Source organism: Schistocerca nitens, chromosome 2 (assembly GCF_023898315.1).
Source record: "Schistocerca nitens isolate TAMUIC-IGC-003100 chromosome 2, iqSchNite1.1, whole genome shotgun sequence".
Taxonomy (NCBI): Eukaryota; Metazoa; Arthropoda; class Insecta; order Orthoptera; family Acrididae; genus Schistocerca; species Schistocerca nitens.
The window spans coordinates 382,614,769-382,629,780 of NC_064615.1; the positions used below are offsets into that span (position 1 = coordinate 382,614,769).

At 41.4% G+C, this 15,012-nt stretch overlaps 1 protein-coding gene across 1 annotated transcript in view; it reads right to left on the reverse strand.

Annotated features, from left to right (window-relative positions):
- Positions 1-15,012, reverse strand: part of LOC126235038 (protein amalgam-like) — an 82,718-nt gene that overhangs the window by 51,325 nt on the left and 16,381 nt on the right. Inside the window, exons 2-6 of the mRNA XM_049943774.1 lie at positions 9,082-9,303; positions 6,303-6,506; positions 1,529-1,653; positions 1,241-1,382; positions 418-690 (exon numbers count right to left, since the gene is read on the reverse strand). Coding sequence (XP_049799731.1) covers positions 418-690; positions 1,241-1,382; positions 1,529-1,653; positions 6,303-6,506; positions 9,082-9,303 — 966 coding nt within the window. The remainder of the gene's footprint in view (positions 1-417; positions 691-1,240; positions 1,383-1,528; positions 1,654-6,302; positions 6,507-9,081; positions 9,304-15,012) is intronic.

The window sequence follows — 15,012 nt, forward strand, 5'->3', positions numbered from 1 at the left end:
AGTAGCCAGAAACTAAATGTGATTCACTTTCCATGTTCAACTGTCATTCCCCTTTCGCTGATTGGGTAACAGGAATAGGGTAGGTACACACAAGTCACCAAAGTGGCATGTAATAGAAAGACTTGCACCAGGCCATTGACCCACAAGAAATAATTATTGGTATCTATACAAATAATTCTGTTTGTATGGAACCCTCAGATCATTAGTCCTGATCACTCTTGTCTGGTTTTATTACAGAAAAAAAACCTGTTACTGGCCAGCATGTAGCGATATTGATATTAGTTTAAGAAGTGAAGGGCCCATTAGCTGTGGAAAAAATACGAATTTCTTTCTACCTGAAATATATGAGAGGTGTGGAAAATTTGGCTGCAGTGGTATTGTACACTAATAATCAGAGGTATTCAAGCAATAACTTACGTGTCAGGTCGATGGTGCTCTTTGCAGAGCCAAGAGTGTTTTCTGCTTCACATGTGTATATTCCAAAATCTGATGTCTTGGTCTTACGTATCTTAAGTTTATATATGTGATTCATGTGTGTCACTTCAAAATCATTTGACGGTTCAATCAGATGGCCATCTCTCTGCCATTTCACTTTGGCTTTAGGTTCAGAATCAACTCTGCACTCCAGTTCAGACTCATATTCCACACCACTTATTACACGTTCTTTTATAGCGGTCACCTTTGGTTTATCTGTGAAAGAAAATAAAAATTACTATCTTTGTAAATATCAGTTGTACTTCATCTACATCTACACAATTACTCTGCAGTTCACAATTACATGTCCAGCAGTGTATTCTCTTAATGACAAGGATAACAAGAGTAACTTTTCAAAATTTGTCCTTTGACAAGAAAGTACCAGTATCTAGGTAGCACATATGAAGGGCTTATTTCAATAGTGGTACAAGTCCATTACCTCCACTTTTCTGTTTATAATGCTTCTGACATTAATGATCCACACAAACAGAAAGAAAGGTTCATCTCTAGCAAGAAGCCATATGCTTGAATATTTGTGGTATCTCAACTGCAGATTTTTCAGCACTCTTTTAACTTTAGGACTCTGTATCTCAAAATGAACAAAAATGGACTTGTACCACTATTGAAATAAGCTCTTCATATTACACACTGACTGTGAACACCAATAGCACAAATTAATTAGGACGTCTAAGAATGTACACCTGCACTCTGAATATTAGCAGTAATACAAATAAATTATTAATGCGAATGTCTTGTGAATACTTACAGTGGACGACCACCTTAACATGTGCTGGATTGGATTTGCCGTAGGTATTCTCAGCTGTGCACTCATATTCTCCTGAATGGCTTGGCGCTACTTTCTCAAAATTAAGTGTAGGTGCCTTAAATGTTTCTTCTTTGGCTTTCCTCTGGAGAAACAGAGAAGATTCTTAATTGTTTCTTTCAAGCGAATTAATTTAATTCTGCATTGTTATAATGTTAACACATAGCCACACAAAAGTAAAGCATGTAAGATTTACATTAAATAAAATTTATTATTTTTCATATTTCATACCTTCTTAATCCAGGAAATTGTAGGTTTTGGGTATCCATTTGCATCACAGGTGAGCGTAAGGGCTTCTCCAGCCTCAACAACAATAGATGACTTATTAGGACGGATTTTGGCAACTTTTGGAGCCTCTGGAATACAATAACTACTGTTTTAATTACTGCAGTATAAATGTGTTCTTTTCATACACATTGCACTTACGAGGATTTTGTTGATCAATCTTTCTTGTAATATCTGAATATGTATTTGGTTTGAGACTTCACTCTCATGAGTCTTCAACGAGTCACATGAATATTGCTAGGTTAACATACAATGAAAGAGAATGAATATGGGAATTAAGTTTACGGATCACGAAAGTTTTTTTAAACACACTAACTGAAGAAACTAGAGGAACAAACTAAGAGAAAACTTTTAGGTGCTACCAAAATTAGTGAACTGTTTAGTCCCATTTGCAAAAGTTTTGTGTCCCACACTGAAATATCTTCTTATTTCTTGGGTCAACATGAAGTCACTAGTGAACATAAAATTGCACTAGGGGGAAACTAAAATAGTGTGTTGTCAAAGACATTCTTGTTGCAGAGATGGAGTTGTATCTTAAAAATATAATTAAAAATAGAGCTACAACAACAACCAATCCATAAAGAATGCGACTAAATTCTGAATGGAGGGACACTAAATATGATGTGCCACACATTCCGTGCTTTGTTTACTATTATTCTTTGTGTATGTAAATGATTTACCTGGGACATATAGAAGCCTTCAAAATCTATAATGTTTGCCTATGACACAACTACATCGATAAAAGGCCCAAATACATCTGCACCAAGCACAACCAGGAGAGTAACACATAATCATATTCTGCAATTTTGAACAAATTAAAATGAAACAAAAGCAGAGATCAATGAGCAAACACTAGATGAGAGTCATGTGAAATGCGTAGGTGGCCAGATGGATAATAAACTTGGGTGGCACCAAGATGCTCAGTTCTAGCTGGTTAGCACTATATCTCTCATTATAGTGATCTACAGAAGAAATTGCAAATGTACTTTCACTCAGTACTGTCCAATGGTATAATCTTCTGGGGAAATGCAACTTAGGTCCACAAAGTATTTATTCTACAGAAGCATGCTGTATCAATATCGTGTGAAGTTGGCAACTGAACACCTCACAGAAACCTCTTCCGGAATCTAGAAATAATTGCACTTACATGCCAATAAATATACTCCCTACTGGTAATTGTGCTCAAAAAAAGGGTAAATTTAGAATCGACTGCACAACTCACAAGCACAATACTAGAAGTAAAAATAATTTCCATATACACTACCACTACACATTCCTATCTATGGTACACAATAGAGTTTTCTATTATGATTCAAAAGTCTATCACAGTTACCAGTAGACATCAGGCAGGGCTCTGTAAATTACCAGATATTCAAACACAATGCAAAAAATATCTCATCAGCAACCCCTCCCACAATTTATCAGAATAGTAATACTATTGATATGTATTCAACAGTTTTGATTTTGTCAGTGCTGCATCCTGCAACTACCGGTAGTGCATGTGAGTGCGATTGCACTGAGCATGGTGTCACCACGCACACGTGTTTGAATTGGCCCCCAACTGTATCAACACAGGCCAGCTGCTCAAGGTCACCTGTTGGATGCAGGCAGGTGGCAAGGTCTCCACCACACCATCTGCTGGCGACTCAAACATATATGCTCGCACAGCAGTGCTAACTGATTCTCTAGTATATCCTTCCAGTGTACCACTCATATCAGTGTACTGTGTCTTGTTATGTGGGGATACACAAGAGTCTGTTTACCATTATTGTTCAGAGGTGTATGAATTATTTGATATTTGAGTTACTTGGCCTGGTCTCGTGTATTACTTGGTTACTACACGACAGGCAATGAGGATGGGATGGGTTCCGTGTGTGCAATCTTTAAGTGTACTTTCATCAGGTTTATTCATTACAGATGTCATGCTACTGGCCCTGGCTGAACAGGTTACTTCAGCTGTGACCACTTTGTTGGCTTCCATTAACAGACAGGGTACCGTTCAACCGGTCCACCCACCCGCATTCCCTCCATATGATGCTACAGCCGAGGATTGGAATGCTCACGAAGAAAGACTCAGACAGCATTTTTTGGCTTTTGGTGTGACAGATTCAAATTTGTGCAAAGCCTTTTTTGTCTCGTGATTCCACCAAGGCATATCAGTTACTGTGTCAGCTTGCGTCTTTACAAGAACAAGCAGCTCTTACTTTTGATCAATGTGCAGTTGTGTGAACTTGATTCAGATGCTTTCTTCATTTTCACAGTTTAAAGATCTGAAAACTTCCTCTAAGACTAGTGAGAATGGTTTTGATTACATGTATTCTCCTTGCCTAATAGCTTTATCAATTCTAGATTTCTCACAGCTTTGATAAAATCTAATGGATACTATGGCATCGTCATACATATTCTTCAGTATAGTAGTTTACTTTGAATGAAAGTCTTCTTTTTGAGGGACTGCTATTACACATTTTTTTGAAACTGAGTTAAAAGCTTTCTCAAAATACATGAACCCCAGACAAAGTGGTCATGCATACTTATTACTTTGTTTCTTAACCTTTATTAAAGATTGTAAATGGTCTGCATTGCTGTATCCACTTATATAGCCAACTTGTCCCTTGGTTGTTTAAAATCCTGCAGAGCATTCGTAATGGAGCTATGGAGCTTTGAAACCAGTCTGCTAATAAATTTCATAAAATCTGTAGGTGCTTGATGGCCTTCCTTCCTCTACAAAATGACCTGCAGCTGTGAATACACAACAATAAGCTATTATGTGAAAATGAACCAAGATACAATCTCAAGTTTTTTATTCGATTGTGATAATTTTAGTTACTATCAAGTAAATTATGAAAAGAGGACTGATAGTTTATAGTTCTTTTACATCTGTCTCCTTTATAATGAAGTAAAATAATTACAGCTTTTTTTTTCAATTTTGAGGAACAGGTTCCTCTAAAACCAACACTGCAAGTTCCTTTTTGATTACTTTACCTCCAGCTTTACCCATTTCTAATGGGGCATGATAACCATCAAGTGCTTTGCCTTCATACATCAAATGGCTGTACACACTCATCAAACATTACTTCCAGAATTTATTTATTTTCACCATTAACTGTCTGAGTTCCTAATTCTTCTCTTGAACTACTCAACTTTTTATAGGAACCTTGGAATGCTAGTACAATTATATCTCCATTCTATATCACTTCATTTTAACTGATGAAATGTGCTGTCTACCAATAAGTACATTTCCATTTTGCTTTTCTCATGCTCTACTGCTTTCAACTGTTTCTTTAGCCAAAGTTTCATTTTGTCTTCTCACATTTTCTTAAGACATTTACGAATAGTTTTGATTCACTGTATCTGTCTGTGACTCAATGCCCACACTATGTGGTGAATAGCAATCTATCCTTTTCATACTGTTGTTGTTTCATCTCAGATTTTCCACTCCTTGATGAATTCAACCATTCTATCACATTTCTATCACCAATTTCTTAAAACTCTCATTTTCTCTTTAATAGTGACCCCATTTTCTTTTGCTTTCTTCATACCTGCACCATTTAATATTTGCATAAATATCTTTGTAAAACAATTGTTCCTTTCATCTATGTGTGTATAATCTTTATTATCTAAGATGATAAACTTTTTGCCAAATTTGATCAGGTACACCTGTCTATTCTTAAATATATTCTAGTACCTTGTGTCCCACTTTATTTATTTTCTACTGTGCATCTTGTGGGTAAACAATTACCTGAAATATCAACCTGGCGTAGGCTGTCATCTCCTGTATGTTTACTTTATTATTTGGTCAGTTTCACATTTTGTTCCATGTATTTGTCAAGTTCACTATCAATGTTTTCTTCCAGAAGAAAGAGTTCTCAACAAACATATTTTGCCCCTCAGCAGACTCTGCTAATGAATGACATATTTCTGTTGTATCAGAAGTTTTAAATTGAAGTAGCATTCTTCAGTTTTTCTCCTAACTTTGCATTAAACCCTTCCATTACCTTTCATAATTCCCAGTCCAAATTCCAATGGTGTTTATAAGCAAATGTTGTTATCTGTTTAGCCAAACTATATGTTGCAAGGTGTGGGTCCAGAGGCTGGCAGCTGTGCCCCATGGCCTGAAATCATCACCTGATTTCTTTCAGTCGACCGCTCCCATTTTTCTTTCACCCTGGCCAGGATACCAATGTATCAGGGCCCACACATGGCAGCATGGCCATGGTACGCTAGCCTGCCAGAACCTGCTGAGTTTGGCAAGTTTTGTGAAGGCTATATTAAAGTTTCATTTACTTTACTGTTATTCACAATTATCCTTTTTAGTTCAGCTTATACGCAAAAGTCCAGGCACTTTAAAAACTACATGATACCTTTAAGTAATTTCCACATCATCTGGAGTGCACACAACTGATGTGTCCCACTTAATAGTAGTGAAATTTGAATGTCAAGAAACAACATCAAGACAAGGAAGGATTTATTAATGCGTCACAGAGTAGCATTCATAACCTTTGCTTTGACAAAACCTTGTCTCCCGACATACTTGAAAATGAATTATGCTAAAAATAGGTATGATTACAATAGTTTCCACATTTTAAAAAGTGGCTACTGATGTAGATGAACAATGTATGGAGTCTAACAATTATAATTTATACATGGATTAGATGTAAAAACTCCCAGAGCACTCTATTTGAATTTGAATTTAATGTATCAAAATAAGGGTTCTTCTTACCAAAGACCTCCAATGAATGGTGTAGATCCATTGGTGTTTCATTAGACAGTATTTCACACGTATAGGTACCACGATCTGTAGGACGTACATCTGTCAAAATCAGATTAGAGCCATTTAACTGTACCCGTTTATCTGTTGTTGCTATGATGGCACCCATAATCAGTGATGAGGTTCCATTTTTCCACATGAGAGGAAAGTTTGGGCCTAAAATGAGAAAACAAAGTACATGAGAAAATTCACCAAGTAATATTTTCTACAGGTTGGGGCCCAGTAGAGACTTATTTGTTTTTATTTTTTTATCTTGGAAACAAATGAAATTTGTTAAACATTTTCATAGTTTGATTAAGTTAATTTAACAAAAACACTGCTATTTAGAACATACTCTAGCACTACATCACATAGCCAGACTCAGGTAGTGAAGAAACAGACAAATATTCCGCAGCAAAATTCGAGGCTCAAGGTACAGATTCTCTCCTGGTTTGAAGTGCAAAAATAAGCAATAGTACACTTCAGTGTGTATGTGGAGACTAGCTTCATAGGGTTGCCACAGCCCACATGACACTGCTAAATCCCTGTTGCTTTCCAGGTTTCCAAATTAGTTATTCAATTTACATGGAAAAGAAATTGCAGGTAAAAGAACCAAAAAGTACCTCAGATTCCACCATACACTGAGCTGACAAGAGTCAGACCTTCTTTTTCTCGGCGCAATGCAGTAACTTGACATGGAATGGATTCAACGAGTCATTGGAAGCCCCTTGCAGAAATATTGAGCCATGCTGCCTCTACAGCCATCTTTAATTTCAAAATTGTTGTTGGTGCAGGATTTTGTGCACAAACTGATCTCTCGATTATGTCCCATAAATGTTCCGATGCAATTCATGTAGGGCGACCTGGGTGGCCAAATCATTCACTCAAATTGTCCAGAATGTTCTTAAAACCAATCGTGAACAACTGTGGCCTGATGTTAAGGCACAAGGTTAACCATAAAAATTCCATTCTTGTTTGGGAACATGAAGTCCATAAATGGCTGCAATTGGTCTCCAAGTAGCTGAACATAACCATTTCCACCAGGGGACCCAGTCTATTCCATGTAAACACAGCCCACACCAGTATGGAGCCACCAAAAGCTTGCACACTGCCTTGTTGACAACTTGGGTCCATGGTTTCATGGATCTGCACCATACTCGAACCATACCATCAGCTCTTACCAACTGATATTGGGGGGGGAGGGGGGGGGGGCATCTGACCAGTCCATGGTTTTCCAGTCATCTGAGGTCCAAAGGATATGGTCAGGAAGCAAGGAGATGCACTGAAGGTGATGTTTGCTATTAACAAAGACACTCATGTCGGTTATCGACTGTCATAGCCCATCAAAACCAAATTTCGCCCCACTGTCCTAACGGATACTATTGTCGTAGATGCCACATTGATTTCTGTGGTTATTTCATGCAGTGTTACTTGTCTGCTATCACTGACAACTCTATGCAAACGTTGCTGCTATCAGTTGTTAAGTGAAGGTCATCAGTCACTGCATTGTCCATGGTGAGAGGTATTACCTAAACTTTTGTATTCCTGGCACACCCTTGGCACTGTGGATCTCTGAATATTGGATTCCCTAATGATTTCTGAAGTGGAATGCCCAGTGTCCCTAGCTCTAACTATGTTTCTGCATTCAAAGTGTGTTAATTCCCATTGTTCGTCCATAATCATGTCAGAAACATTTCCACGTGAATCGCCTGAGCACAAATGACAGCTCCGCCAATTCACTGCCCTCTTATACCTTGTGTAAGCGATACTACTGCCATCTGTATATGCGCATATCATAGTCCAATGACTTTTGTCACTAGATGAAGATGGAATATATGTGAAAAGGACTGAATTTTAAAATTCACCAGAGTTTCTTGCTCAACTTTGATATATGCTGTAACAGCACCATCAGTTATTCTGGTACAACCACAGTATTTCTGGCTGAGCAAATCTGCAACATTCTCAAACTAGTTGAACTGGCCAGTTATTGCCCTAGCATCATGTTTCTGAATTCTCAAGTCAAATCTTACTCGAAGATATGCTATATTTTTGTGTGACTCCACCATGCTACCACCGACGATATAAATTAGTTTAAGTTCATGTCACTCCACAATATTAAGAATGAAGACAATGTCTCAGCCAAGATCACATTTGTAAAACCTTAATTTACAATGACCAGTATGGTAAACAGAGTCACTTTCATTTGATCAGATCACATGAGGGTAGTTCTGTTTACTGAAACCGGTCACTGTAAATAAAAGCTTTAAAAACGCGATCTCGGCTGAGAAGTTGCCTTCCTTCAAGTTGAACACCAGAATGTTGTCTTAGACGTTTATTCAATTTGATGAACCCAGGTATTGCAGTCAAATATGCTCACATTTTTCCCACATTTGTGTGTGTTACAATGGATTTACAAATATTTTTATTTACGAATATTTTATTCATAATTCACATTTTTAGACTCAGGTCATTGATTTAAAATTAATTAACACAAACTACATGCATTTTATCTATTGTAACAAACTACTACAAAATGTAAAACCATCCTACCTTACCTAGTTTTATAGCAGAATCTTTTATTACCTGTCTGAATCATTGTCTTATTATCAAAAAGTAAGCAAGAACTCATTTATATGGCTTTTAATATTTGGCCCTCGTATTCAGTGTCGCATCGAATCAGTGGTCCTGGCAGAATTCTGCTGCCACGTAGCACGCCTATAGCTGTAAATGTTAAATAGCTGTAAATACTTACGCTCCTTGAGATCGTCCACTGGGACTTTCCACGAGCAGGGGAAGGTAACAGTGTCACCCTCGTGTGCCTCCAGCATCATAGATTGCACGGTGAACTCAGGTGGCGGACCCGTGTACTCCTTCTCCTCTTCGTAGTCTGACACATTGGTGTCCGGGTCATCATCATTGGCATAATCATCCATCTGGTAGCCGTCATCTCCATCCAAGCTTGGTCGTGACAGACCTGTAGACACATACATCGCCCATTAGAAATCAGTAAACAATGGAACCGGGTATGCATGGTTTGGGACTGAGTGCATTTTACAGATAGTGTAAGCATAAAAATAAAAGACTACACATTTTTGCAAAGTCCAACAAGGTCGAAATAACAATGAATCCAGGGATGGCAGCTGACAATGTATGCATATGCTAGTTCGATGCAGTTCAGTTGTGACGTGCATCTGATTCATGGTGTTGTCCTATTTTCTTTGTGGTGTTAGCACCTGGTACATATTGTAGATTTCTGGCACTCATTCTAGTGGCTGATGTCATAACCACATCTCACGTACCTCAAGTGCGCCATCTTTCTACGAGCCGTGGTATTTCTGCTTTGCGAATTTTTATATCGTAACTGTTAACGAGTCATGTTTTCTGAGGCTGGAAATAAGAAATGGCTCCACATTTCCCTACGCAGATGCAGGAAACCACTGAAAATTCTCATCCAGTCTGGTCGAAATAGTGGACTAAAGGTCGTTGATCTGAGCATGAATTTAACTCTGGTGAGGCTGGCACCCTTGTCTCTCACATCAGCGATCTGTGTGCGCTCCGCGTTACGTGACCTGATCACTTACGGAAGACCAAAATCTTAGAAGTGCAAGACCCATGTTTTCCGAAATGCGAGTAGTAGATACTAATATTCGTCATTTATACTTTACGGGTAGGTCTGGTAGTCTGATGGTAAACTGTATTTATTTGTAAAACCCAATACAGCAACTTCGACCTTGTAGCTGTTATCGAATGGAAATTATGTTCCTGATTGTGATCTTGTGTGTATTGAGTTGTTCGATATGCAATGTAAATATGTTGATCGTATTATACTCAATTTTTTTCCTCTCCTCCGTGTATTGGGTGGGGTAAATGATTCCATATTTGTTTTTTGTTGCATGGTATTTTGTGGGTTCATGTCAACTTGTTACTGCTTATGAATCCGTGGATGAACTGCTCGATTTAAATGTACTGTAAGTATATTGTTCATGTTCAGCGTTATTATTGTTCCCATCCGTTTCCCGTACTCGCATTTAATGGAGCCCACTGAAATTTTCATTGATTTCTGCTAAAATGTACTGTTTGTAGTACCTGTTACTAGCTTGTGAAAACATCTGCGTAACTACTGTTGCATTTTTAGCATTTGGAATAGTGCTATAGGCACCACGACTAAAAGCATACTAATTTAAATCTACAGCCATATTCCGTAAGCCAGTTTGTACAATGCACAGCACTTTCTGGCAAGAAGCAACACCATTCGAAGCAGAATTACATACTCGTTCCATAACAAGATGTAATAAATGTGAACACTAATACTGTCAAAATCAGCTAACATGAAATTCTCCATTAAATTGCGAGAAAGAACGGAAAACGGACGCAAAAAAAATTACGTAGAATACGAGCAATATACACTCCTGGAAATGGAAAAAAGAACACATTGACACCGGTGTGTCAGACCCACCATACTTGCTCCGGACACTGCGAGAGGGCTGTACAAGCAATGATCACACGCACGGCACAGCGGACACACCAGGAACCGCGGTGTTGGCCGTCGAATGGCGCTAGCTGCGCAGCATTTGTGCACCGCCGCCGTCAGTGTCAGCCAGTTTGCGTGGCATACGGAGCTCCATCGCAGTCTTTAACACTGGTAGCATGCCGCGACAGCGTGGACGTGAACCGTATGTGCAGTTGACGGACTTTGAGCGAGGGCGTATAGTGGGCATGCGGGAGGCCGGGTGGACGTACCGCCGAATTGCTCAACACGTGGGGCGTGAGGTCTCCACAGTACATCGATGTTGTCGCCAGTGGTCGGCGGAAGGTGCACGCGCCCGCCGACCTGGGACCGGACCGCAGCGACGCACGGATGCACGCCAAGACCGTAGGATCCTACGCAGTGCCGTAGGGGACCGCACCGCCACTTCCCAGCAAATTAGGGACACTGTTGCTCCTGGGGTATCGGCGAGGACCATTCGCAACCGTCTCCATGAAGCTGGGCTACGGTCCCGCACACCGTTAGGCCGTCTTCCGCTCACGCCCCAGCATCGTGCAGCCCGCCTCCAGTGGTGTCGCGACAGGCGTGAATGGAGGGACGAATGGAGACGTGTCGTCTTCAGCGATGAGAGTCGCTTCTGCCTTAGTGCCAATGATGGTCGTATGCGTGTTTGGCGCCGTGCAGGTGAGCGCCACAATCAGGACTGCATACGACCGAGGCACACAGGGCCAACACCCGGCATCATGGTGTGGGGAGCGATCTCCTACACTGGCCGTACACCACTGGTGATCGTCGAGGGGACACTGAATAGTGCACGGTACATCCAAACCGTCATCGAACCCCTCGTTCTACCATTCCTAGACCGGCAAGGGAACTTGCTGTTCCAACAGGACAATGCACGTCCGCATGTATCCCGTGCCACCCAACGTGCTCTAGAAGGTGTAAGTCAACTACCCTGGCCAGCAAGATCTCCGGATCTGTCCCCCATTGAGCATGTTTGGGACTGGATGAAGCGTCGTCTCACGCGGTCTGCACGTCCAGCACGAACGCTGGTCCAACTGAGGCGCCAGGTGGAAATGGCATGGCAAGCCGTTCCACAGGACTACATCCAGCATCTCTACGATCGTCTCCATGGGAGAATAGCAGCCTGCATTGCTGCGAAAGGTGGATATACACTGTACTAGTGCCGACATTGTGCATGCTCTGTTGCCTGTGTCTATGTGCCTGTGGTTCTGTCAGTGTGATCATGTGATGTATCTGACCCCAGGAATGTGTCAATAAAGTTTCCCCTTCCTGGGACAATGAATTCACGGTGTTCTTATTTCAATTTCCAGGAGTGTACATACAAAGCATTTAAATCGAGCAGTTCAAACACAAGTTCGTAAGCAATAACAGATACACATAAATCCGCACTGCATCGTACAACGAAAGCTTCTGTTTTAAACGAAACAAAAAGAAATATGGGATCAATTACCCCACCCACTACCACGGATGCAAGAAGAACGCAATCAGGTCACGAACAACATATTTACACTACTGGCCATTAAAATTGCTACACCACGATGACGTGCTACAGACGCGAAATTTAACCGACAGGAAGATGCTGTGATATGCAAATGATTAGCTTTTCAGAGCATTCACACAAGGTTGGCGCCGGTGGTGACACCTACAACGTGCTGACACGAGGAAAGTTTCCAACCGATTTCTCATACACAAACAGCACTTGACCGGCGTTGCCTGGTGAAACGTTGTTGCGATGCCTCGTGGAAGGAGGAGGAATGCATACCATCACGTTTCCGACTTTGATAAAGGTCGGATTGTAGTCTATCGCGATTGCGGTTTATCGTATCGCGACATTGCTGCTCGCGTTGGTCGAGATCCAATGACTGTTAGCAGAATATGGAATCGGTGGGTTCAGATGCGTAATACGGAACGCCGTGCTGGATCCCAACGGCCTCGTATCACTAGCAGTCGAGATGACAGGCATCTTATCCGCATGGCTGTAACGGATCGTGCAGCCACGTCTCGATCCCTGAGTCAACAGATGGGGGGACGTTTGCAAGACAACAAACAACCATCTGCACAAACAGTTCGACGACGTTTGCAGCAGCATGGACTATCAGCTCGGAGACCACGGCTGCGGTTACCCTTGACGCTGCATCACAGACAGGAGCGCCTGCGATGGTGTACTCAACGGCGCACCTGGGTGCACGAATGGCAAAACGTAATTTTTTTCGGATGAATCCAGGTTCTGTTTACAGCATCACGATGGTCGCATCCGTGTTTGGCGGCATCGCGGTGAACGCACATTCGAAGCGTGTATTCGTCATCGCCATTCTGGCGTATCACCCGGCATGATGGTATGGGGTGCCATTGGTTACACGTCTCGGTCACCTCTTGTTCGCATTGACGGCACTTTGAACAGTGGACGTTACATTTCAGAAGTGTTACGACCTGTGGCTCTACCCTTCATTCGATCCCTGCGAAACCCTACATTTCAGCAGGATAATGCACGACCGCATGTTGCAGGTCCTGTACGGGCCTTTCTGGACACAGAAAATGTTCGACTGCTGCCCTGGCCAGCATATTCTCCAGATCTCTGACCAACTGAAAACGTCTGGTCAATGGTGGCCGAGCAACTGGCTCGTCACAATACGCCAGTCGCTACTCTTGACGAACTGTGGTATCGTGTTGAAGCTGCATGGGCAGATGTACCTGTACACGCCATCCAAGCTCTGTTTGACTCAATGCCCAGGCGTATCAAGGCCGTAATTACGGCCAGAGGCGGTTGTTCTGGGTAATGATTTCTCAGGACCTATGCACCCAAATTGCGTGAAAATGTAATCACATGTCAGTTCTAGTATAATATATTTGTGCAATGAACACCCGTTTATCATCTGCATTTCTTCTTGGTGTCGCAATTTTAGTGGCCAGTAGTGTAGTAACGAACTTTATACCAGGTACTACTGCGACGCTACAAACTATCTACCATGCAAAATTTGATCGGTACGTTTACAGATGTATCCCTGAAGATACTCCCGAATCTACAGTCCTCCTTGTCTAGAAAGATGTAATAACTTCTTTTTGCAAGAACGCCTTTAGTCAAACCATCACAAAGTTCGTTCGATATTTCAAAAGGTTGTATTTCGTTTACTACCGACATTGCGGAACAGCATCGAATGCACAAAGGAAGTCGAGGAGCACAGTATCTATCTGTTTGTGTACTCTTTACAGATTCCTGTACACGAGATTTCCGTACTCCAATAAGGTTATAATAAGTGAGGGTAAAAAATGTTCCATAATTCTACAAAAAACTGGTATCAGCGACAAACTCGAAGACCTGTAGTAATGTGGATCTGGTTGTGAAAGTTTTTTAAAAACTAGAATGAGCTGTCCCTTTTTCTAATCGCTTGGAGCCATTCGTTGTTACAGCGGCCTACTATAAAACTGCTATTAGAAGGGAGCAAGTTCTTTCACAAGAATTGTATAAAATCCTCTGTTTAGCGATTTTAGTTTATTTGCGATTCGGCGATTTCTTGCACTGATAACTTTCTGATTAAGGTGTTTATACAAACATACGCTAAAATTAAGTATGTAATGGCGTAGAGCAAATAACCACAGAACGTTGTTTCAAACGTCGGCGAGATTAAGGATCTTCACTTTACTGGAAATTGCAGTACCTCAGCCACGTATCGCGAATCATGTGTTATTAATGGTGGGCGGCTGCTGAAAAGCAGGAAAAATGATACTTCAATGCCGCTCACGTACGGCGTATTTTTATTACTTGGCTCCAAGGGGCGGAGAATTCGCGTACTCCGGTCCTGCGGACATCATGGTGGGTGGTCGCGCCGGAGCGAGAGGACTGCGCAGATGGTGACTGATGAAGCGCAGCCGCCCGCAGTCGCCACTCGTGTTCGTAGAGGGCAAAGGAATCCGCAAGGGGAGGGGGGCAGGGGTATACACTTTTTTATTTTTTGAAACTTCCTGGCAGAGTAAAACTGTGACTCAAACCTGCGACTTTCGCTTTTCGTGGGCAAGTGCTATTCCGAGTCAGGTATCCAAGCACGAGTCAAGGACACAGGACTTCTCCTGCACACTTCGTTGGACTAGCACTCATGGAAGAAAGCGTATATATACTACATAACTGCCACACACTATTGCAATAGTTCTACTAATACGCAGATTTAGCTTTGCCGA